Here is a 24,352-nt window from a genome sequence, read left to right as displayed (position 1 = left end):
ACGGACAGGAAACACAGGTGAAGTTTCAGATGAAACTTCAGATGAAGCCGCATATTTTTATAAGATCAAAGGTAATAAAAGCAGGTCACGGGCTCTGACCATGCACGATGCATTCCACGCTCAACCCCCTCCCCCCCCCCTCTTTTTTTTTTTTTTTTAGTGTATATATAACGTTCGCATGTTTCCAGACGAAACAACAGACGAACACGAAAAAGAAATGCACAGAAAAACAGACGATCCAAATACGGCGACGCGCGATAAAAAAAGAAAGAAGAGGAGGACAAACCTGAAAGCAGCTGCGCGCATCTGCTCGAAACGCAGTCGCAACGCGCTTTGAAAGAAGAAAAAAAAAAGAGCCACGTGATTCACCGCGACATATGCGTGCCCAACGGCAGCGCGAAGGCGGCTTTCGAGCGGGATTCAAAACCCCAACGTCTGAACCCGATTGAAACGGTCAGTTGGAATCGATGCTACCATATCTTCGAAACAGCGTCGCGTCGCTGCTACAAGGCGCCTCTGCCGAGCCTTTCGGAGAAGACGTCAAGGTAGAGCCAGTGAAGTGGGCCGAGGCGCAGCAGGATCCAGGTACCGGCGTAGAGCAGCCGCCACAGACGCCGCTCTGCGACGAATCAGTGAGTGAGCCGATGACGAGCCGTGTAGCGCGTTTTCTCGCATCTAACCTGCCTTTCGTTTCCCAGTGTGATAAACCGAACCCTACATGGCACAAGTATGGCCTCAGCAGCCCTTGTGCCAAATACCGCAAAGTACAAAAAAAAAAAAAAAGTAACACCCTCTCTATGTATTCACGGGGTGATGATATATCACCTGAGAAGGACATGAGCTGCACGATCAATCGTCACTGTTGTGTTACGTGTAACAAAGTAGACTAACGTTGATTATTCACCCTCGGGTGCATGTCCCAATAGAGAAATTGAAGCCGATGAGTAATGAAGTCATACGTATAGCTCATGCCCTGTGCTTATAGCATCAGTTTTGAGAAGTGGGTCTTTAAAATCTGTGTTGAGAAATGCTCACGTTTATTCTTCCAGAAAAGATCCTGGAAGTGGATATGGGCTAAAACCTGAATAAACAGCTCCCCTTGACTATAGGTCAATGAACCTCTACAAAGCAGCTGCGTACAATCAGACATGAGCGCGCACAAGTTAGAAATAAACGCTGAACCCTCCGCCAGTGCAAAAACCACCACCAATTCCGAAAGCAATCATTTCTATATCTGAAACTATTACGTTCAATCCTACATAGCGAACATTAAAGAGAATCCAGGTATAATTAATCTAACGCAACACTGCGTAATAAAACAAAAATAGCATTCCAATTGTTCCAGTTAACGCTCAGCAAATTTCCCCACAGTGCTGACACGTGTCAACTTAGACATCAGCGAAGCGTTATCCGCCATGAACGCTCACAATAAGTTTTTTGTTAATGCTGCTCTGTGCGATACCAAGTTTTTTTTTAAAGGACATCGCCACAACACCGGGCGGAACGGTATTCAAGGGAAGGGCTGACATTCACGTGCTTCTACTTTTTTTGCTTTCTTTCATGCCTCCCCTCTCGATGAGCTTCGTTTCGTGATTCCTTCTTTCTCTAATTTCTGGCTTCTTTCTTTCCCTCCTTGCTTCCTTCCTACTTTTTTTTTTTAATTTGTAGCTTCCTTTCCGTTTCTTGCTTCCTTCAATGCTTGTTTCCTACATCCCTAAGCTTCTTCCTCTCTTGATTCCTCATAGCTGCTTTCGTCTACGTCACTCCTCCCTTTCTTCCCTAGTTCTTAGCTTGATCCTTTCTCGTCCTTGATCCCTCCATTGCTTCTTTCCTATTCCCCAATTTCTTGTTCCCTCTCTCTGTTCCTCCTCATGAATTTGTTTTCATATCCCCCTCCTTCCAATACCTCCTTTCTCATTTATAGCTCCTTTTTTTCTCTCTCTCTCGCCTTACTAGCTTCCTTCCTTCCTTTCTTATTCAGTATTTCTCTCCATTCTTGCTTCATTCTTTCTTAGTACACTTTCTCTCTCTGCTGAGGATTTCCGAAGCGGAGACGGGGCAGGTGGCGTTATGCTCGACAAAACGTGGTACGTATAAGGCGACGACGTCTCCAAGGTCGCGCCGATGACGCGTCGCAGTCGAGCCAGTCGAGCGAGCTCCACTCACGGCGAACACAGACGACGTATCAACGGTGACGGAGAGAATTCGACGTAGAGCGACATCAAGGACACGAAAGAGTTTAAAGGCGCGCTCCCAACTGCTTTCTGTCAAAGAAGCGACACGTGAGACACTTGCAGATGTTCGCACCTGCAAAAAAAAAAAAAAAAAAAAAAAAAGCGCGACCCGCTCCACTCTTGCCGCGGCGAAATGTCTCGGAATTTAGGCCTCTGCACTCGATCGCACCTGCTTCCGCGCCGAGCGATTCTGCGTCTTCCTGCCATAACACGTAAAACATAAAAAAAATAAGAGAAGGACATTAACAGAGACCTGTCTGTTCGCTATGTCTGTGAACTCCGTGTAGCAGCTGTGGCAGTATTTAAAAAAAAAAAAAAGGTATACGTTTACAGTGGCTACGACCAATACAATAACTGTTTAGCAATGTGCGGCACGGACCAACGGCGTAACGCGAGGTTTGACCAAGAACTATTTGGTACAGCGGTTTGGACGATTTTCTCGAAGTTATGTAAATGTAAAATGTAAAGTGGCGAAGTGCGCAGCGGTGGAACTGATACAGTTTGTCTTGGAGCACTCCTGGGAGCAGGTAAATTGCTGTTTTGGAGCAGGCTGGGAGCAACTGAAAGACCATTTCAGAAGAGATAGAAGGGGCATATCAGGCTTTATTTTGCATTAGAGGAGCATGTACCATATCTTAAAACGTTGAACCTGATAACACTGTTACAAAAAGAGGCTCGATCGCCTTGCACCATTTGATTTACATAAGGGACACTGGTGTGCTAGGCACTGGACCGATTTTAATGAAATGTGTTTCATTTGTGAAAGAAACTTAAATTCTAGTGACTGTTCGAAGCGGAATTTTGACTAAGCCTGAATTTCTTTCAAAGAAATTTTTAAAAATTGGTAAGGTCGAAAAAAATAGAAGCACGACGTTTACAAATTTGTAGCTCTGCACCAAGACATCACAGTTCTGTAAACTGCATCCGTTAGAACATCCAAAGCGGACAAATCTTATTTATCAATTTATATCTTAACCTGAAGTTGTTACATTGTTTACAAGGGTTTCGCAAAAGTCACACATTATAACGGAATAATGCAGATCAGTGGTTTATACATAAATTTTGTCTGCTTTAGATGCACTATTAGATGCAATTTACGGAATTATGATACCGTTTTCATGACCGATTTACAAAGTTAACTACATAGTTTCGTTTTCTGAAAAGTTGCTATGTTCGACAATTTTTATTAAAATATCTATGGCCCAAATCAAAAATCTCCTCCCACCAGTCACTATCTTTTGTATGCAACAAATCTCATCATATTTGGTGCAGTAGCTGCCGAGAAAAACGATTTCTCCTTTCCCGTGAATTTAGATAGGAGTCCACAACCCTGGAATGCCGTAACTCTTACACGCGCACTCTACAAGCTGAGCCGCTACGCCTGTTTATCCCACTTCGCGATCGCGACGAAGGCAAGTAATGAAAACGTCCGAGCGCGGAGAAAAGGCCTAAAGGCTTACCGCTCGCTTCCGACCGCTTCCGAAGCCGCATAGCTGGCTACACACTGGCTAAAACGACCCTTACACATTCGCGACTCTACGCTTAGTTGCGGTTATACCAAATACCAGGAGAATAGTATTTACTTATTTGGCCATTTTTCAGGCTTTGAACTTCCCGGCGCTATAGGCGTACAATGATAGTCGCCGCCAACTTCACCAATCACCGCGTCTGAAAAAAAAAAAAAAAAGGCTACAGCCAAATCGTAGCCAGAATTGGAGCTAGCCAGACAGAAGACGAGCTTGCCTAGTAACGGAAACCGAAACTAGCCAAAGTGGCCTAGCAAAATTTCCTGTATGGCGCAGTGCGGCGCAGGGCTTTATTTTTGGCGCAATTGGCGGGCGATGGAGCAGTATGACGCAGTGAAATTCAAATGGAGCAGGATGGCGCAAATGGAGCAGGAATTCCACCCCTGAGTGCGACAAGAAAATAGGTGTGCGCCTAGACGAAAGACCTACGAACACAGACACTGACTACCAACTGAATTTTATTGGTCTATAAGGGCGCATACGTACATCAAAAATGTAATGTGAGAGGGTTTTCGAACACTATATATTTGGCCCAAGAATTCATTTTGCTGTTTTCTTGCACCAGGCCGACGTTGCCACGTGCCAGCGACGTATTAATAATCATAATAATTTGTTCGCTACATACGCAACATACGTATTTGGAAACCATGAGGGAAAAGCTGTTGAGATCGATAGCTTGACTAAGTCACAGGTGCCCCACAAATAGCAGCTGCGCAGCCTATATGATGCCATACACACAAACAGAAGCGAGTTTATAGAAACGTAATAATAACGCTACGGTACATAATGAACAGATCACAACTGTTTAGAAAGAGAGCATTCTACATTTACATGTAGCAGCAAAAACTAACTGCTAAAAAAAAAAAAAGTAATCTCACATGCACAATATGACGTAGTCGTAAAAAAAGAATTCGTAAGAACATATATGTTCTTATGAATACCTCCTTTGCCCTATAAAATTCATATGCTATTCAGCGCCTGTGTTCGTAGTTCTTTCCTCTAGACGCGCATCTTCCTCACTTCGGTGCTTACCACTAATTTGACGTCATGACTGGAGTAGTACAACACGGATATAGCTTCTAGATTGAGTTAGAGTATCTCACATATAGTATCTCACACAATATAGCATACCTAGCAAAAAATATCTAATGTGACACGTATGACACATATCCAATAATGTCATATGATCATATACAGTATTACTGGATATGTGTCATGTGAGATTTTGTTTACTCTTAATTTGAATTTAATTTTAGTCTTTTTTAGGACTTCTCTAACCGATGCGTAAACATTGGCCAATATTATACCAGCAAACCAGGAGACACGCAGAAGTAAATCCTTGTATAAATAGCGCCAGCGCTCTGCAGTACAATGGACACCAAAGGAAAACAATTTGATCGATCGTTGAAGTTGAATCTACCAAAACAGCACAAGGGTCCGTGAAAGGCCCTGTAGTGGAGCGCTCCCGGTTATTTTTCGAGTTGTATGTTTTCTTCACCGTGAAGAAAACCTACACCGCAATAGCTCAGTGGCTACAGCGTTTTCCTCTGCCGATCACGAGGTCGAGGGTTCAACTCCCTCACGCGGCGGCAGCGTAACGATGTGGGCGGGACGCAAGAAAACAACATTAGAGTGTCACGCTCAAGAAAAAGAAAAAAACAAGGAAACATACGACTTAAAAATAACGGTAATTTTCTTTCCGTTTAGGGATATAGCATGCGTGCCTCGATGTTAGCGCGGATCGAGGCACCCTAAAATAGCAAAGCATGCAACGACATCTTGTGACGCTTTGTCCAACTACACTGCGTTAATTTATTTAATTTTTTTTTTCTTGCCGTGTGAGCATAAAAGGACTGCACGTTGAGTTAATTACGTCGCTACCAACGCCTTATGCAGTAGCAGTTAAGTAGAATAAGGTAAAAGCCACTGTCGCATAAGCTATGTGTGTGTACCCTCTGGTTAAACTCTGCCTCACAAGATAGCGCAACAAGCGCTGTTGCTGTAATGTTGGTGTACAGCCACTCAATGTGTTGCTGCCGTTCGCTTCTTCGGTGGCCCGGTAATACCTAAACGATAATAAGTTTATGGACAAGCTAAAACTACCTGATGTATCAAACATACTTTCATGACACTTCCTCTCCTCTACCCTTCGTCTTTGTTCGTTTCGAAAAGAAGCAGGTTTCTGGGGTTACTGCGCAAGAATAGGGGTAAAAAAAGGTTGCCCCTCTTGCCTTTAAGATCCGCATAAATGTCGATGGGGTCAGAGCCAATCACATACCTGGCAACCTGCGAACTTTAAAATTCGTAGAAGAGGGGAGGGGAGCCCGCGGGCTATTGTTCGCCCTCTCCCCGCTTCCTCCTTTTCGTGCCGTGTCAGCAGGATGCTGCGATTTTTTTTAAAGTTCGGAATATAATATTCAGAGTTTAATATTCGAAATAGTAAGCATATTTTAAATGTTTCCCTGGGCACACCGCCTTTTCACTGATAAACAATTATTTATACTTCATATTTTATATTTATACACACAGCAGCAGCCAACCAGTGACTGCGCAGGTTAACAAGCAGCACATTGTTTTCAGATCACGGAGACTTGGAAGTTTCCGATAACGCTTGCTTCAAGAACGCAATTGTCTGAACTTGTGCCTCGAAGTAGAGTACATCTATGATGTCCTCTCACCAGCAAAGTTTTTTTTTTTTCGCGAACATATTTAATTTTTTCCAATTCCGTATGAACTCGACGCAACATTCGTAACATCGTAAAACGACCCAAATTCGTAAACGTTACGGGAAATCCTAGAGTTGACAGGTATGCACAATGAGCTGCGTTGTAAACAGACTTATATTTCGGCCACCTGAGGGCATAGTTAAAGTGCACCTAAATCTAAGCTCTACACGAGCGCTTTCGCATTCCGCTGCCACTGAAATGCATCCGCGGCCAACGGAATCGAACCCGCGTCCTCGCGCACGGCAGCGGAAAACTCCATAGCCACTGAGTCACCACGGCGGATAGACGCAAATGTTAAATAAAAATCACAAAGGAAACAGATACGCGCATAGATGTGCATACATTAGTGTAAAGCAAAAGGTTAACGGTACAGGACGAGTTAACACGCAGAAAAGTGCGCGCTTCGCCGCGTGATCAAATGCGCCATGGCCGGCCGCACGTAAGCAGCTGAGTCATACTCGTAGACAATAGCCGATTGTGCTGCAGCCTGAAGCGTGACACACGCCCTCCGACGACGGTCTAGAGGATCGTGGTGTTGTATAGGCTCGTGGCGTAATGCATCGGCGGTATACACGTATATCGCCTCCCCATAAAGCCTGTGGGGGCAAAGCTGCAGAGAAAGCTTGCCCAACGCATATATTTCTTTTAAAGCGAAGCCTTCTTCGCGTACCCTCCCCGGATTTTGCTGAACGTGGCTGCTGGGTTCTGCTGCTGTCCCTCCGAATAGCTAACACTTAAAAAAATTAATACTGGCTCCCCCGTCATCGAGAGTGGATGTAAGCATGAAATGGCTACCGGCAAAGCAGATTGGTGGGAGATGATACTAGCCACAATCTTTAAATGGGTGTGCTGAATGTTCGCAAGGACACACCACACAGCCATCCGCGCCGTGCCGGACGCTGCCGGCCTGATCACGTAGCGTGGCGCCATCTCTTGAAGGAGGCGGCGCAATACCCCCGCCGCGGAACTCGCGGACTGCTGGCGTTGAAAAGAGCACAGGCAACCCTGTCTCAGTGCCACAAATGACAATGCATTGTATGGTGCCCTGTACCTAACTTTTGAACGTCGCTATTGGAAATGGCAAATAAAACTTCAGCGCACTAAACGTTGCAGCTTGGGGGACATTTTGAACAAAGGTTAGAAAGAACTCGGAAGCAAAAAAAATTTTTTTGTAACTTGCTTGGGCAGTAACTAGCGTATGTAATGCGTTCCTGTACAAAGGGCTGGGTGCCAGAGACCACATTTTCTTAACTTTTGACTGGTTGCCCAGATGTACTCGTTTGAGTGCCCGGATAACGGCTGTGGATTTTCGTTCAAGGTGATTTGAGGGTCGCCGATAACGGGAGCTAAAATCATTCCATGCTTAAAAACTTATAAATTACGGGCAGCAGTGGTATCGAACTTGGTCTCCCAGAACGGCAGCCCGATGCTCTAAAAATTTGCCAGAGTCGCTTTTTTTTATTTTTTTTTTCTTTATTGCCAAATTGGACAGCACAGGCACAGCAAAAGGTTTACATCCGAGGCACCATTATCTAAGAACTGGCTATGCACGAACCCGTTAAAATTCGATCGCGCATGTTTCAGAATGCTTCAACTCTTGGGAACTATTCGTGCTCTGGGGTTATCAAACAGGTACACAATATACTACAATTCTACTGATGATTTCCTTGAAATGTAGCATTAGGCCGCAATCACACGTACGGTACACTTTTATCGTGCCAACGTCAACTATAGCTCTTCGAGATGATCGCCATATGCGTCACATTGCCTATCACGTGTACCGGTTTTAAGATCGTTTTCACGCCGCCATGTATATCATAGGGTTTGATATCGCTGTACACCAGGTTTTGTGTGTGTGTAAGTACGACCGATGCCGGAATTAAAATTTCGTTGTTGATAGTTAGCGCTTCTGTCCGTCTGTCGCTTTCATCTTGTGTCCGTGTTTCGCTGCGTTATATGGCAGAGATATCATTCCACGATGGCCAACTAATAAGCCCAAATCGCCACCCTCGTCACGCTGCCTAGCAAGGGTGCGTGCGAGCATATGCGCGCCTGTACGAGTTTCCTTTACGCCAAACGCGCAGCAATGAAATGGGCAATTTTTTAGCGTATGGGCGCGCTGCCATCGATCGATCGTGGCCATCACCATCATGACGCCCGCTCTGGGGAGCTGGATAGCCGCGGTAGTTGGTACCCAGACGCGGCCCAAGTACCGCATAGACTCGTGTAAAGGCCGCAACACCAGAAGATGACGGCAGCCCAAAATGAGGAGAAAAAAAAATATTTCCAACGGACAAGCAGTCGCGTTCACTGTCCCGATGGCGACTTTACAATTGCTAGTAGGTACATGCGGGGGCCTGGCATTGCGGGTGCCGTGACTTTGTGCGCATGGCGCAAATACAAGCGGGTGCGAGAGAGAAAATCTGGGGGCTTTTGCTCCTTAAATTCTGACTTTGCCTAGGTACTACGGCGGAGAAATTCCTTAGGTCCTTTTGTACAACTGTGGCTGCTAAGGGATCGATTCTATTCCTAAATAAACGCATCACCATTTTGATGATCCAAATATAATCTCACTATCAGGGAGGCAGCAGTATACCTGACTAGAGCAGTATTTTTTTATTTGGGGTGTTGCTACGCTGCGCTCCGCAACACCCCAACGACCACCGCTTCGCGTCGGCGCCCGGCACCGCGGCTTCCGCCGCAGCACCGGGACACAAACGAGAGCAGTATCCGCTTGCGCAGACAGAGCCACCTACAGGGTGCTAAATGTGTTTCAACACGTACAAGTGCTTTCGTTCACGCGAATCTTCTGAACGGTGCAGTATGCACTGATAACCAATACATGAGCACGGAGTGCTTTAGAATCAAAGTTATCCCATTCGTCCTCAATCTCACAAGTTCAATGATCCTCTCGCGACTATCGCACGATTTCCTATGTTACCGTTGGAACAAAAACACAACAAACTCACCAGAAACATCGTAGGAGCACAATAGCAAAATATGTGCACGGCGCCGTCAACGCAAACGCACATGGCGGCTAGCCTGGGATAAACACATACAAAACGAGCAAAGGAAGTTCTCCGCCGTAGTACCTAGGCAAAGTCAGATATGCAAGGAGCAAAAGCTCCCAGATTTTCTCTCACGCACCCACTTGTACTGGCGCCTGCGCACAAACTACTGGCCGGTCCCTACTAAGACCGTCTAGTTCAAAAGCTTACATGCCACACCACCACTACTGCACGGCTTTTCGCCGCTAGAACAAACGCTAGAATAATAAAGCGCGGGCGGCGTGGCCCAGACACCGCCATACATTCAACGCGCCTTGTAAAAAGTCCCTAAACGATTCGGTCCCTAGGCATCTAGGAGCTGCGCTCGGCAAGGTCGCTTTGTCGCTGCGTCTCCCCGGTTGCCATGTCAACACGTGTTATGCGGAAGTCACGGGACCGACAGTGCCACGCCCCCGCTGTACCTACTAGCAATTGTAAAATCGCGCCCCCGATGCGGCGTGCGCAGATTGGCAAATTTTCGCGCGCTGCGCACTTCCGTGCGCCGCTACTAGATGGCGAGAGCTGCGCGTTCACCTCTAGGTAGCCTACATGCAAGACAGCGCTTGCATGTAGGCTCTCTAGTTCACCTGTGATGCAATGGTACATCCGGGGATCTGGGGTGCGCCCATGTTGCTGGCTGCGCCGCACCATTTTTGACGAAAAGGTTCTGTCCCGTGTAAGAGTCGCACCTCGTCAAAAGTGTGAAAAAAGTGCTGCCTTTACACGAGTCTATACGGTAAAGCTGGTGCTCCATGCTAGTCTGCCTGTGTCGGTCTCAGAGACTCAGCTGGCCGTCTGGCTCAGAAGCCACGATCCTGAGTCCGCAAGCATTTCATTAATCGTTTCACGAAAGCTTGATCCCTTATCACATAGGTTCCGAGATGTGTGTTGGCTTTGCTTTTTTTTCGCGGCTGATTTTTGGGAAAGCTGTATGGAAATTATATGCTAGACAATGTCGCCTACGTCACTGCGGCTTTAGTTGTGAAATGGCATCGTGTGCGTTTCAAGTTATTAACTCGCCAACTTATTTACCTCGGGACCCTCTATCTAAATACATGGAGAACGGGAAATATATTTTCTTTTTCTGCATCCGCTGCGCAAATAATGGTGAGGTTTGTTGCATTTCAATTTATATTTAAAGTTTCGGGTTGTAGGGGGTAGACTATTCAGACCAGTAATTGTTTTACAAAAAATTCTCGAATATTGCAAAATTATAAATATGGAAGCATAAGATGTACAACTCTAACTGAGCAAAAAGAAAATATCCCAAATGTTATTTCCATCTTAAGACACATCTAAAGCGGACAAAAGAAATATCGAAGTATTATACACCACGCTTCAGTATACTAGTATTTGTGAATAGGGCTTTGGCAAAATCCCCGTAGACATTGTAACAATTAAACCTAAGGAACTCGCATCAAATTTGTTTAATTCAGATGCTCTTCACATGTAGTTTAGAGAAGTGCGATTTAGGTTTTTGTCGCAGTTACAAGTTTGTAATATCTGCGCGAGAATTTTTTAAAGCTTATGATTCTTAGAAATGTGTTTTAAAAAATTCGAGGCCCTAAATCATAATTGCTTATTACAGTATTTATCTCCTAATTACAGTAAATTTTACTGACATCAGTTACACACTTGTCTAATGAGCGCATTTCGGCATTTTACATGAGTGGGTAAACAGATGTTGGCCCCAAGGTGAACTAAAAGTCTTTCTCATAAATAAAACTGTAATTTGAGTTCTATTGAACACTGTAAACCGATTTACCTAAGTATCCTTAAGGGTACAAATCTGTTTACCGTGAACGATAGAAAAGATGTCATAAGAGGATCGAAAACTTGGATAACATTTTAGCGCTAGTAGACAAGGACAAAAGGGGACACGCACGCACCATGAAGCGCTAAATTAAAGGAATTTATTCTCGGGATATTCTTACTTTTATACGCCATGCGCAAACGTGCCACTCCTGGTGAAACTGTCGTACCACTCCTTCCAAAAACCCACTCTCTTGTATCAAGCGGGTCGACAGTACGAAGCGCTAAATCATGTTTCCCCATTTCGCCTGCACGATAGCTTGTGCTTGCATAATTTTACGCGCGCTCTTATCGCCTGTGTTTGACAAGAACAGCGCAATCACTAAAGTGCCGAAGCCGCATCTCCTGGCAATGAACAGAAAAATGACCGTCGCAGTAATTCCTTGGGTCATTAGGGCATCACTGTCCTACTGTATTTCCTACCACGTGACAATGGCAGTTCATACACAACTGCCTCGATACACAATCAACGAAACGGTTTCGATGCCTCTTCGAACAGCCAGAAAGAGGAAACCATTCGCATGTCTATAACATGCGCAGTTTGCTAAAAATGTGCGCAAATCTATGTGACCCGAGTCGGCGAAGATTTTCGTTCGCTTAAGTGCTATTTGACATTGTATGACCGCCTCCGCTGATATACGTTCAAGATCACGATAAGCTGACTTACGAACAAGTCTAGCGTAAGAACTCTCCACGGATGCGGGTCTTGGTTTCGATATACTCAAAACTGTTCGAATGAGATTCTTTGGAAACTCCAGATGTAGTTCAAGAGAACAGGCGTAGACCAGATGTATATACTAACCGACTTTATGCGATCTAGATATCATGCAGGTGGCTCCTGTGTCTGTAGCCGGCCATGTCACGCCTGCCGTAGGTAACCTTCTCAAACGTTACTCATCGTTGATTCCTTCCCGACTACCACAGACATCGTTTGGATGCGCTGGCCCGTTTAGTACCGTCGACGTAACCAGACACGCCCCACCCCGTCTTTGACCTTGCTCGTGCATAGTCGTCTGTCCTATTAAGGGGCGCGCTCAGGAAAAGGGGAAAAAATAGAAAAGAAAATATACAAGGAACCGAAAACGGCTGCGAACGTCAAAACACGCCGTCAAGGTTCTGCCGCGCGAGCAAACTCCATGTCACATTTTTTTTCCGCCTCGCAAGGTTGGTCTGTGTTTGCACGTTTCTCGAGAAAATATGTCGAGAGGAAAACCCCGCTCTTATGTATAACGACGTGTACGGCCCGTCCACTCGGCAGGAGCTTCACTGTTGGCGACGTTTTCGAACACGCCGCCGCACCGGTGTCATTCGCAGAACTGCGCCGAATAACCTGTAACACTGGAGGCCCTTTGTACCGTTAGCTGAACTAGTTCGGTGCAGTCATCCGCGGCATTCATACTCCAAACACAACGGAGTACTTGCAGGTATTCTGTGCGATCGTAGTTATCCTCCATACAGCTCCATTTTCCAGAGGTCATTAACCGATGGGGAACTTGCAACCAATTAGAGTTAAAGTGGACTTATATAAAAGTGCAAGAACTTTAGTTTTTAGAGTTTTGCATTGCTGTTAACATTGGTTCACACAACAGGTTCGTCTTTCTTCAGCTAACGTTTGGCGCAGCTTGTTACTTGCTATTTTACGTGTAATCGCTACTGTGTCTGCCTTTGTTATGCCCTATTTATGAGCATGTTTGATGAAATAAATGTGACAATTTCATTTTTTTAATGCATCTGCGGCTCTGTAATGAGATCGATTCTCCGGCAAACACTTACTTGGTTAGGGAGAGAGAGAGCTGAAACATGTAAGATTAAATTACCATACCTCCCAATATGCAAGTATCTATTACCATAAAAAAGAAGCTTGAAAACAACCACACCAAAAAAAAAAAAAGGGGGGGGGGGGGGTAGTGGCACACATGTATTAAGGATTGCCCTAAGCACATACATCTTGTGGGATACTATACACACGTTATTAACCATGGTTTAGCTGGAATCAGCTAGCGCAAGACAGGAGTAATTGGAGATCACAGGTCCTGCAGTGAGCATAAATATAGGCTGATGACGATGACGACACTTAGACGGTACACACACGCAGCGGAAAACTTGGGACAGCACAAACCGACAAGCAACACACTGTTTTTATATCACAGTGACGTTTTTAGCAACAATGTTGTTCTCGGCATCAGCTGCTCCAGGAACATGTCCGAATAAACTCGATCCGAGCAGGCATCCCCCTTTTACAATAAGAACTGACTTGCAAGAGTATGCAGTCGGACACCGGTGAGCGAACCTTTTTCGCGAGCAGAATTCATTTTTGGTAAAAATTGAAGGAACACCCGTAAGATCGTTCAAGATGAGCCCGAATTCATGAAATTTACGGGAGATCCGGGAAATTTGGCATTCTACGTCAAGTTCTGGAGCTCTGCGCCATAAAACTACAATCTGATTACGAGGCACGTCGAAGATTCTGAAGCACGCCGTATGCGGCACGCCGGGGATTCCGGATTAATTTTGACCACCCGGGATTCTTAAACGTAAACCTAAATATAAGCATACGAGCGCTTTCGCATCACGCCGCTGCCTGGTTCGAACCCACGACCTCGTGCTTATTATATCAGCGCGACGCCACCACCACTAAGATCGAGGCGGGAGGGAGAGTTGGCAACTACGAGTTACTCTTACTGGGAAGATTAAACGGAGCGCATCTTCTCTCCGATCTAGGACAAAGCCGCCGACTGCCGTTAAGGCTGCCAGCAGCGCTGCCCAAAACACGCGCCTCGATCGGAACGGCACACAAACAGCAGGTGTCCGTGACCGTCGGGACTCAATCGAGGGGACAGACTCGTCCTGCAGGGTTACAACCGCGAGGAGTGCATCACGCGGACAGAACAAAGCTCGGAAAAAAAAAGCGAGAGAGATAATGAGATGTGAAGATTGATTACCAACGCCAAAGCCAAAGGGCTCACTTCAGGATCTCGCTTGCAATGCGAACCCCTCTGTTACCATACCCCGTTTAGTGCCTCTGTCACCGTGCACAGTAAACTAAGTTGCACGTTTGCGCAACCTAAAGGTCACCGTAGAAGCACAGCAAAGCTGGGCGAGTCGTCATGACTGCATATCGTATAACAAACCAACGCACAGACCAAGAAACGAACACGACACTTCGCTAGATTGATTGCCCCACCCAGCGAAGTTTCGTGTCCTTTTCTCTGTCGGCTGCGTTGGTGCGTGGTTCTTTACGGTTAGGTAACCGACGTCTTTTTACCGCTAAATGCACATCTCCATTTACGTTCAGAAAGCAACCGTCTCGTCACGTTCCTGCAGCACCTACTAAGAGCATCAATCGGCAGATTCAGCGTCGCGGTGCAAAGTGGACTCGCAACACACAGTCCATATATTTTTATACCTGACATACAGTAAGATTTACTCAGCCTTTAGGTCTCTTAACGAGGTAATATTCCATCATCAGTGGACAGTAAGAGCAAATGATTATATATCCCGGCCCTGCGAAAGTAGATGTCCATCAAAGCCGTGGAAAACCGCCACTACAACATTCTTTATAAATACGAAATCATTATATGGCCCATGCAGCAAGAAATCCGGTGTTTAGCATCCGATGGTACCAAACCCGATTTGATCAAGTGGTGACGTCACGTTTGACACGATGATGGAACATGATTACGTCAACACCTCAAACGCCGCGTGACGACGTCACCACACCAAAGGTCGCGCGATGACATCATCACGTCACGATATCGCCTGATGACGTCATGTGATGCCTCTTGCAGAAGCAGTACACCGTGCTGCTTCCCACTTCTATGCGCCGTCTCCGAGATCGGCCCATGATGACGTAACGTGATTACGCAATCCCACCAAAGGTCGCGTCATGACATCACGTCAAACGTTACGCTACGTGATAACAGCGTCGTCATGTGACGACATCGCTTGATGATGTCATCTGATGACGTCACACGTCAAACTTACGTCACGCGATGACGACTTCGTCAGGTGATCATGTCAGTTGATGACGTCATGCGATGCGTTTGGAGAAGCGGCGCACTGTGCGCTTCCGGCCGCTTCTTTGCGCAGTCTCCGGGATTGACCCACATTTTTGTGTTAGCACGCGGCCACGAAAACAACTAGAGACTAACAGGTTCATTGTAAAAGAACAATCTCGTGTTCAGCACCACGACGCCGTAACCACTGAGCTATGTACCGCGACGGTTTTGCTACAGCGTACAAATACAACTTACTCACACTCAAGAGAAAGTTCAGCTTATTAGTAAATTACCATCCTGGCGATACCCGAAAAATGCGCTTTCGTCGTTCGAGAGGATTCACTGTGCCACAAAGTGCACAAAGGCGAGAAAACACTTTGAAATCCATGACTTCATACTGACGTAGTGGCGTTGGTGTAAATACGCGCGAAAATCGAAAAAAAAAATAAACACGAAAATAATACATTCGTATAACTCTTTCAGTAATCAACCTCTTAACGCGAAATTAGCAGTAATATAGTATTTAAATAATGCTTTATCAATTTATTTGTGACAATGTTTCTCTATATAATGTCGTTTAAACCTAATATTCCTATGTAATGTTCCATTAAAAAGCAGCGTGGTTTGAGAGATTCATCGATCAATAACTCAACCCAATTTTGCGCAGAAACGCTGTCCGGGCTCGGCCAATATTACATTACAAGAACATGCACACGTACGCAGCCCGAAAAAGGAAACGACCTGCGGAAGTGGCTGCCGGAAGTCGTCGTTTCCGCCTCGCTTGGCCAACTAAAACACGGAAGTCTTTTTTTTTTTTTTTTTCGACACAGGCTGATGACTACGAGGATGGCGAACTAACCGACACTGCCTCGGTGACGGGCGAAACCAGAGAGACGGCGGCGCGCTCTTCAAAAACGGTGAGTCGCACGAAACTGTTGCATAACGATGCTTCCAGTCGTGCATGATGCGTCCGAAGGCGGATTTCTTTCGCGTGCCTTGGTGACGGACATGGTACACTCTTTTCATCAATGTGGCAGGGAACACATGAATAACCACTTCCCTAACACAGCGCGAACGCCGACACAGAGAACACAGGAAAATCGCGCCCTCTATATTTTTAGAAGGCAGCGGCATTTGCCCCTCAAAGGCGGATGCACACGAGCCTGTGTGCTTGCGTTGTAGTGCACGTTAAAGAAGCCCAGGTGGTCAAAATTAATCCGGAGCCCTCCACTACGGCGTGCCTCATAATCAGAGCTGGTTTTGGCGCGTAAAACCCCAGTAAGAAAAAAGAAGCCTCTACCAATGGGCGCGCACTCTAAACTGACGTCATGAGCCGAACTACCGGTGACCCCGCCGACGGAGAACATGGCAGCCCGCGCTTCCGACTGGGCCGAGTCCCGTCAGGGGAGATTATTTTTTAGTCGCGGAGACAACCGGCTGCCGCACTTCGGTCATCTGGGCGGGGCCTCTCCTGCCTTCTTAAGTTGTACCCGACTAGTTAAGTAGCAGTTTTGGAACTCGCACGATGAGTGTGCAAGAGTGAGCTAGCATAGCACGAGCACGAACATTAAACGTTCTTAGCTAATAAGTAAAACATAAAATGATATGTTGACGATGGGGTGCGTTTACTTAAAGACGAATTGACGAAAAGGGTAGAAGGGTTGCGGCGCTGACACCGAACCGCTCCAAAGACAAGCGAAATTCGCCCTCCTCCTCTTCCGTCCTTGCTGTCGCGCTATATAGCGTGACAATATGCAAACTACGCGCGGCACAATAAACGCACAGTGAGTACAAATTTTACTGGTGTCCACATTATAGCAGGGAAGAGAAGGAAACAACATTATCAGCTATGGTTCTAAGAGGTATTTTTGGGTTCTAATGCCAGTCTGATCGTAATATAGAACCGACGAAGAAACTTCAGTCGTAGTTTCTACACTCTTATCGTTCTTATCGGGCGGGGTTCGTCCCGAGATCGAAACGACGAGGCGGTTCCTAGGACTTCTGCAAAAATGTAAATGAACAATTTGTCGTTCCTTCAACCTTACGACAAAACGTCAACAAGCCACTCTCACGATGAAAATACGAATTACGGCATGGGTATACAGGCTAGAGCACTGCACGGGCCGATTTTTGCGGCCCGGGCCCGGCCCGGGCCCGTTTTTACATTGGGCGGCCCGCCCGAGCCCGATCAAAACTATTAAGGCGAGACCCGGGCCCGGCCCGGGTCCGGAAATAATCTACGTTACCCGCCCGGCCCGCCACCCCTTTACCTTAAGCCCGAGCCCGACCCCGACTCGAAACCGGCCCGAACCCGGCCCGAGACCGAAAAATACATGTTTTTCAGAGTTGCGAAGCCCGAGAATAACTCGCAGAAAGCCCGAGCCCGGCCCGGGCCCGCGTCAAAAAACCCGAGCCCGGCCCGAGCCCGTGAAAAAACTCCTCTACCCGGCCCGGCCCGGCCGGGCCCGGGCTTTCGGGTAAGCCCGAGCCCGTGCAGTGCTCTAATACAGGCTCCGTGTGACGTCCCGGTATCGTAGGCCAGCTGTCCATTTCCGAGACGGTCCGACGACGCAGACTAACGTCACTCTGAGCGACGCCCGACTACGGCAGATCCCCAAACCCCCATCAACGCCTGGGACCACATCCTGTCTTCCAAGTTAATTTTGCAAATAATTGAAGTCAGTCTGCAAGGAGTCTGACGAGGATATGCATTCGGTAGGCCGTAGCAGCTACCAGTTACTCCTAATTAGCAGAGACATTCTGTGCCATGTATTTAGTGCTGTAATGTCTGTACATGATACATGTACATTTCTGCAACAGATTGTACTCATTAATTTATTTTGTCCGACTAGTATTTGCACCTTACGGAGTACAGGCCGTATCAAACCAAATATTGGAGCTTTTAGCCTGTATCGTAACTACTAACGTCAACTAAAAGTTTACTTGAGCTAATTACTTCTGCCAAACACAAAAGTGTCCCAGGAGTAATACTTGTTTTTCTTTTAAAAATTTCATTATGGGGTTTTACGTGCCAAAACCACGATCCCCCACTAAGGCACGCCATAGTGGGGGATCGACTCCGGAATAATTTGGACCACCTGGGGTTCTTTAACCTGCACCTAAATATAAGCACACGGGTGTTTTCGCATTTCGCCCTCATCGAAATTCAGCCACCGTGGCCGCGATTCGATCCCGCGACCTCGTGCTCAGCAGAACACCATAGTCACTGAGCAACCATGGCGGGTACTTGTTTTTCTCTAAAGCGTACCCTGAACTTACGCCTTTCCTGGAATAGAAAATTGCTATTAACGACGATTTACCTTTATACGCAAGCACACAAGCAACACCGGAAAAGACTAATAAACAACCGTGTCGCTTTTTAGGCCACTGACTTTTTCAGCGACCTTACTGTTGCCGATTTCGCTTGCTTCGGGAACTTGCTTGAATAAGCTTGCTCGAAACCAGTACCAGATTTATTTTCGAAACCAGATTTACTCTCTTTTGTACATTTTGGCGCAATATTTGTAAAATCGTAAATCGAGACCGAATTCGCAACGTTTTCAGAAACTCCGGGAGGGTTGGTAGGTATATACACACTTTATATTTTTAGCACCTTTATATGTGTACAAAACCTATATGTCTTAGTTGACTCATGGCTAGTACCCTCACGTTTAATGGGTGTAGATATGCAGTCGTTGGTGGGGACCAGTTGTTTGCCGACTTTTTGTGGCAAGTCAAAATGATGACAGCCGTGACAGATGAGACGAAAAGTGCATGAAATCAACTTTCGTAGCTGTCGCTGTCAAATTCTCGTCTCAGATATCTTTGCGTGCCCCAGATGTCAGAATTAATCGGCAGTTATCAACTACATCTTGTCCATCGCACGTGCAACTTGGAGCTCGCTGTCATGCGCAGCAAAAAAAAAAAAAAATGTAGCCGCAAAGATAAGCGTGTGAGCCATGGGTCACGCCAACACTCTTAATGGAAACATTTTTAGAGTTAGGGTCGCGAAACTGCACGTGAACTGACGATCGAGTGACGCGTGTTCTCGTTTTCGTCATTGTTGGACGGGCCACGCATGATATGACCTATCTGCAACACAAAGTGGGCGTGACACGAAGACACGGCTGAGCGCCCGCTATTTCGCCCGCCCGCCACGTTCGCTCTTGTCACCTCGTTGGCGGACGGCCAAAGTTCAACGCGCAAGTGTGTATATTTAAACGTGACTCAGAGAAGAGCTATGTCATTGATCACTTGAACGTCTTGCTACGTCCTTTTGTTGCTGCTGTTGCCATACGCACTTAATTGCCAACAGGACGCGAACGCCATTTGTGCAACATCCCTCCTCCTAACGCCATGAAATTCTGTACCTTTGTTTGTTTGTAACGGACCTTTTTTGCCAGCCTCAGAATTGTTTGGCAAACGAATATGCCCTGCTAACTGAATTTCTGCAGAACCGGAACTGAAAAATTGACAGAATTAATAATGACTTTGGGGCTTCTCTTCTCCCCAAACAAAAATCGTTACCCATCTTAGGCGCCTGTCCTTTCCGTAAAGCTGCGTGCTGTTGCAACTCGGGTCCGAGCGGTCATCACGGTTGCCGGTGGCTGGTGATGTGCCAGGTGCCGGGGCGATCAAGAGGTCCGGGGCGACGTCCAAGAGATGCAAAACAGTTTATTTACAACATTTACATACTGAGAGTTTTCATGAATGAGCACGAACGAGCACAACATCACAGCACTGGTGGTCGCTTTTTGTGCACTTCATTTCCCCCCTTCTCTTGTAGTGGGAGTTCCCTGTTCTCGGCCAATCACAATCGCCGAAACGTTCGCAAAATCCTGGCCGCTGACACTGCACCGTTCCGCCGGCTTCTGCCTCCAAGGTTGCGCGACCACCCCCGCATACGGGGCAAACTCGTGGCACTTTGGGAACCTCAACTTGTAGCCGTTGGCCCCTTGCAATTGCAATTGTGGGGCTTTCTATGACGATCAGCTTGACAGGACCAGGAGACTGGCCTTCGCTGTAAAAAATATCGTTTCCACGAAGGGCGGCGCTGTCATCGTCTCGAAGTGAGCTCTTCTGTTCGACTGTCACAGTCCACACCGTGACAGAAAAGAGCGATGTTGCCGTTTAACGACGCACTAGACCGATCACTCAGAATTCGTCTCGCCCATCAGCTCTGAGCTGTCGGACCACCGATGATACGAAACATAGTGGCTTGTCCATTAGTCTCAGGTGACGCTGATCTAGTCGCCAGCTCCCTGGCCTTTGTTGCGTCTCCAGGTGGCGTTTGGGCCAGGAATCCACCAAGCCCATCGATGAATACATCCAGTAGTAGGAAATAGGAAACTGATTTATTTACATTATGTACACCGGGCCCCTGGCACGGAAGCCCACTACATCAGGAGCATATTCAACGTCTCAGTTCGTATCAGGTCACGTCACACCCCCCACTGCACCACCTGTCTCCACTTTTAATCTCTTCGTCTTCCCTAGGAGACTCGACTGAGGAATCTGCTGACCTTGGTGCGGCCAATCAGAGGGGTTGTATTGTTCACCGAACTCCGCCTCTACTGTTGCCTCCTCGCCCTCGTATTTGCTGCCACTGTGTGGTCAACTCGGAAACCGAAATCGTTGTCGATCCCACGGTAGTAATTCCTCGAAGTTGGCCTCTCGCCTCAATCCGGTCAACTCGTCATGGTCGGTGTCGGGCGGTAGCGCCGTCGGGGCGACGCTGATGAAAGGCGCTGCCTCGGGGCAACATCCAAAGGATGCGCACTCCCGATTTGGGACGCTTGTCTGCCCGCCACCGTCCGTGTCGAGCACTGTCGCCGTCTGGGCGACGCTGATGAAACGGGCTGCCTTGTGGGAAACGTCCAAGTTATACGCTGGCCCAGGTTGAGACGTAACACCTTGCAAAGACGAATAGGCATGAATGACATTTCATCGCTGCAGGTTTATCGGTGCACCATTCTTTGTCGAGAACAGCCGCTGGGAGAAACTGCTAAATGCCAATCGTAACAGTGTCCGGTACTTCCACGTCACGAACGCATAAGCGTGAGACACCATTCCTAACAGGAAGGTAGCGAGAGCAGTGTATTAGATACAAGTGTATGCAAAAAAAAAAAAACAGATTGATAACGATGATTGTTGGGGGCCATGCTAAGCCATATATATATATATATATATATATATATATATATATATATATATATATATATATATATATATATATATATTGCTCTCCTGAACAAAAGTATGCAATCCAGGGATTCCGCCACAAAGCTGTTTTTTTTTTTCGCCTATGAATGTCATTGAAATTGAGGACTGCACTTTAAACTTGGCATAGCGACCACTCCAGTTCACTCGTCTACTTCAGTTTGTACGCCAAAATTACGAATAAGATTGTTTGTTTTTTTTTTTTTTCGGCGAGCATGTAGTCCGTATACATTTTTTGACGTGTATACATGTTCCAATGATTGGAGCTCGACATGGTTCTAAACACGGTCATCTATGAATGTTCTTTACGTGATCGTTTAACTGGCTTATATGACCGGCCGTTTACAGATGTATGTGGCGAACAAACGAGAGAGAGAATATACGAGATCCGAAACGTTGCTGCTGAGACAGTGCGTCATTGAACTAAACTGCGCGCGCCGACCTGCGCAGCTACTATATGTACTCTGCTCCGCATCCAAATATAAGAGCTGGCCACCCGAGAGAACACCTGCATGCGCGTTTACAGCAAATTTGAAACCCTGAGCGACGAACGACGGACACAAAAACGCCTTGAGTGCGGTATGGGTCCCCCTATCTAAATCTCTCTACTGTCTGGTACCGCGCGCTTTGGGCGCATGTTTGGGTTCAACTCCTGGAGAATCATGTGCTTACTGCGGCAGGGCTAGCTAGGGAAACGACGGAACATGTTTCACTAGAATGTGAACATATCCACCCAGTTGCCTATTTGCTCCGCTGCCCTCCTTGAAGCAATTGGGTTCAGTGACAGCAGAAGGAAAGTAAACATGTCCAAAAGCAGATTAAAAAAGGTGATTGGATGTTTGGTGGCAGAAATATAGGGATATCACAAACAGCGAATCAATAAAAAAAAACGAAGTCCTCAATAATGGTTCAGAAATTTTGAGGTTGGGAATTTTTTGTCAGTTAAACATAAAAAAAAGGACATTGGGCAAAATAAAAAAAAATAGCTTGGTGGCGCAACCCACCACTTATAGCATCCAGCCATCCATCTATCGTATTCTCTCTCTCTCTATTTTTTTTTTTTTTTGCACGTCGTCCCCATAGAAATGCGCCAGCCGCGACCGGGATTCGAACGCGCAACCTCGTCCCGCTCAGCTGCAGAAAGCCGTACTATAGACAACGCGAGGCAGGTCAAGACCTGGATACAGATAAAAAGAAACGTTCTTGCAGCCCACATTCCGAAGCTGCCCCAGCGATACAGGTGCAGGCGACAGACAGAGAGAGAGAAAATAACAAAAGCGTGAATGTGTCGTCTACATTGTTTCCGTTGTTCAGGTTGCGTTGTTTAGGAATGTTGACTTGATTCGCCTATATTGTCGACTCAGAATTCAGCTCAAGCTTCAACCTCGAACTACCGCCCCTGCTTATGCGCCTCTACGATCCAAAGTCCAGAAATTGAACGAACGTGCTGATTGGCTGGCGCATCTACGCAAGTTCGCCGAGCCAAACAGAGCCTTAGTCCCTGCCCTTTAGCTCTTGCATTTGCGCATCTTGAATAAATTTTTCAAGAAGGGTCCGTGTCGCCTTCCCCCACCTCCTCCCCCCCCCACCCATTCAACTTCAATCCGTGTACTCTCCACCCGCACCTTCGCATGCGACCCCCATCCCATCTTCTCGTCGGCTTCTTCGAAAACCGAAAGGAACAAAAGAACAACAAAGATTCACGCTCAGTGAACAGCAGGACTCTACCGTTGAGTAGGAAAAAAAAGCGAAAAAAAAAAGAAAACGAAAAAAAACGGGGCCACGCACGCACGCCAAGCCAGACAGCCAGCCAGTGGCGCACAACAGACGCTTCGAACGGGGCCGCCCGTAGCTAGCACGACAACGTCCGGCCCTGGCACGACGAAGAAACCCCTCTGCGGCCAAACCGGCGGCGAGCGAGCGGCCTGTTCCGAACGGAAACAGGACGTGCCCTACGTCTCGCCTAGGAGCAGGAGCGAGCGCTACGGAGGAGCGGGCGCCCTCAACGCTCGAATGAACGGCGGTCGCGGGCCGGAGAGGAGACACAAAAGCGTCACGTCTATCCGCTCTCTCTCTCTCTCTCCCCCGCTCTTCTCATATTCCACGAGGCGCCCTAACAATCAGATTTTCGATAAACTGTTGTTGTTACCCCCGGCGGAGTGTCTGTGCAACAGCGCGGCGCGCGCCGGCGTGCGCGCTCGTCAGTCAACTACGACGACTCTTCAAACACGTACAGCTGCGCCGGGAGTTTGGAAATGCGATCCGCGCTATACGCGCGCCCTCACCGTCCGGCGTTTTCATCTCATCGCGCTTTTATCCGCGAGGTCGTGAGAAAAAAGATCGTATAGCGGTTGAACCTGTTGGATGTTGTGTCTGACGTGTCGCTTCTGTCGTGGCCGACAACGACGACCTGAGATGACCAATGTCTCGCCGTCCGTCGCGCATTCCGTCATCACCGCAGGTCCCCAGCGCGTCCTGGGCCGCGAAGCGTGTCAGGCGACTCCTGGCGGTGCAGAACGCCTTCGGAGCACGATTCGGAGCGGCCAAGGCGCCCTCCGTACCGGCATTCGCGGATGCACAGTGAGTACTATGACGTCTCCAATCCAGTACTTCTATAAAGCGTCGTCCCGAAGTTCCACACTGTTGCTAGCTTTTTTCTAAAGCGCAGCCGACCTAAGACACAACGGCAGCATCGGTGCTTTTATTTCTCTATCTGTTTGTGCGTAGTACCCGCTACAGTAACTAATAAGAACAATACTGTCGAACCCGGATATATCGAACCCTCATATA

At 47.2% G+C, this 24,352-nt stretch overlaps 1 protein-coding gene across 1 annotated transcript in view; it reads left to right on the top strand.

Moving 5' to 3' along the window:
• Positions 1-332: 332 nt before the first annotated feature.
• Positions 333-24,352, top strand: part of LOC119433713 (uncharacterized) — a 44,633-nt gene continuing 20,613 nt past the window's right edge. The window contains exons 1-3 of the mRNA XM_037700965.2: positions 333-632; positions 16,174-16,260; positions 24,024-24,142. Of these exons, the coding sequence (XP_037556893.1) occupies positions 468-632; positions 16,174-16,260; positions 24,024-24,142 (371 nt within the window). The 5' untranslated portion in view covers positions 333-467. The remainder of the gene's footprint in view (positions 633-16,173; positions 16,261-24,023; positions 24,143-24,352) is intronic.

This window comes from Dermacentor silvarum, chromosome 11 (assembly GCF_013339745.2).
Source record: "Dermacentor silvarum isolate Dsil-2018 chromosome 11, BIME_Dsil_1.4, whole genome shotgun sequence".
NCBI lineage: Eukaryota > Metazoa > Arthropoda > Arachnida > Ixodida > Ixodidae > Dermacentor > Dermacentor silvarum.
Note: the sequence above shows the minus strand (reverse complement) of the source record. Positions and strands in the feature narration are given on the sequence as shown.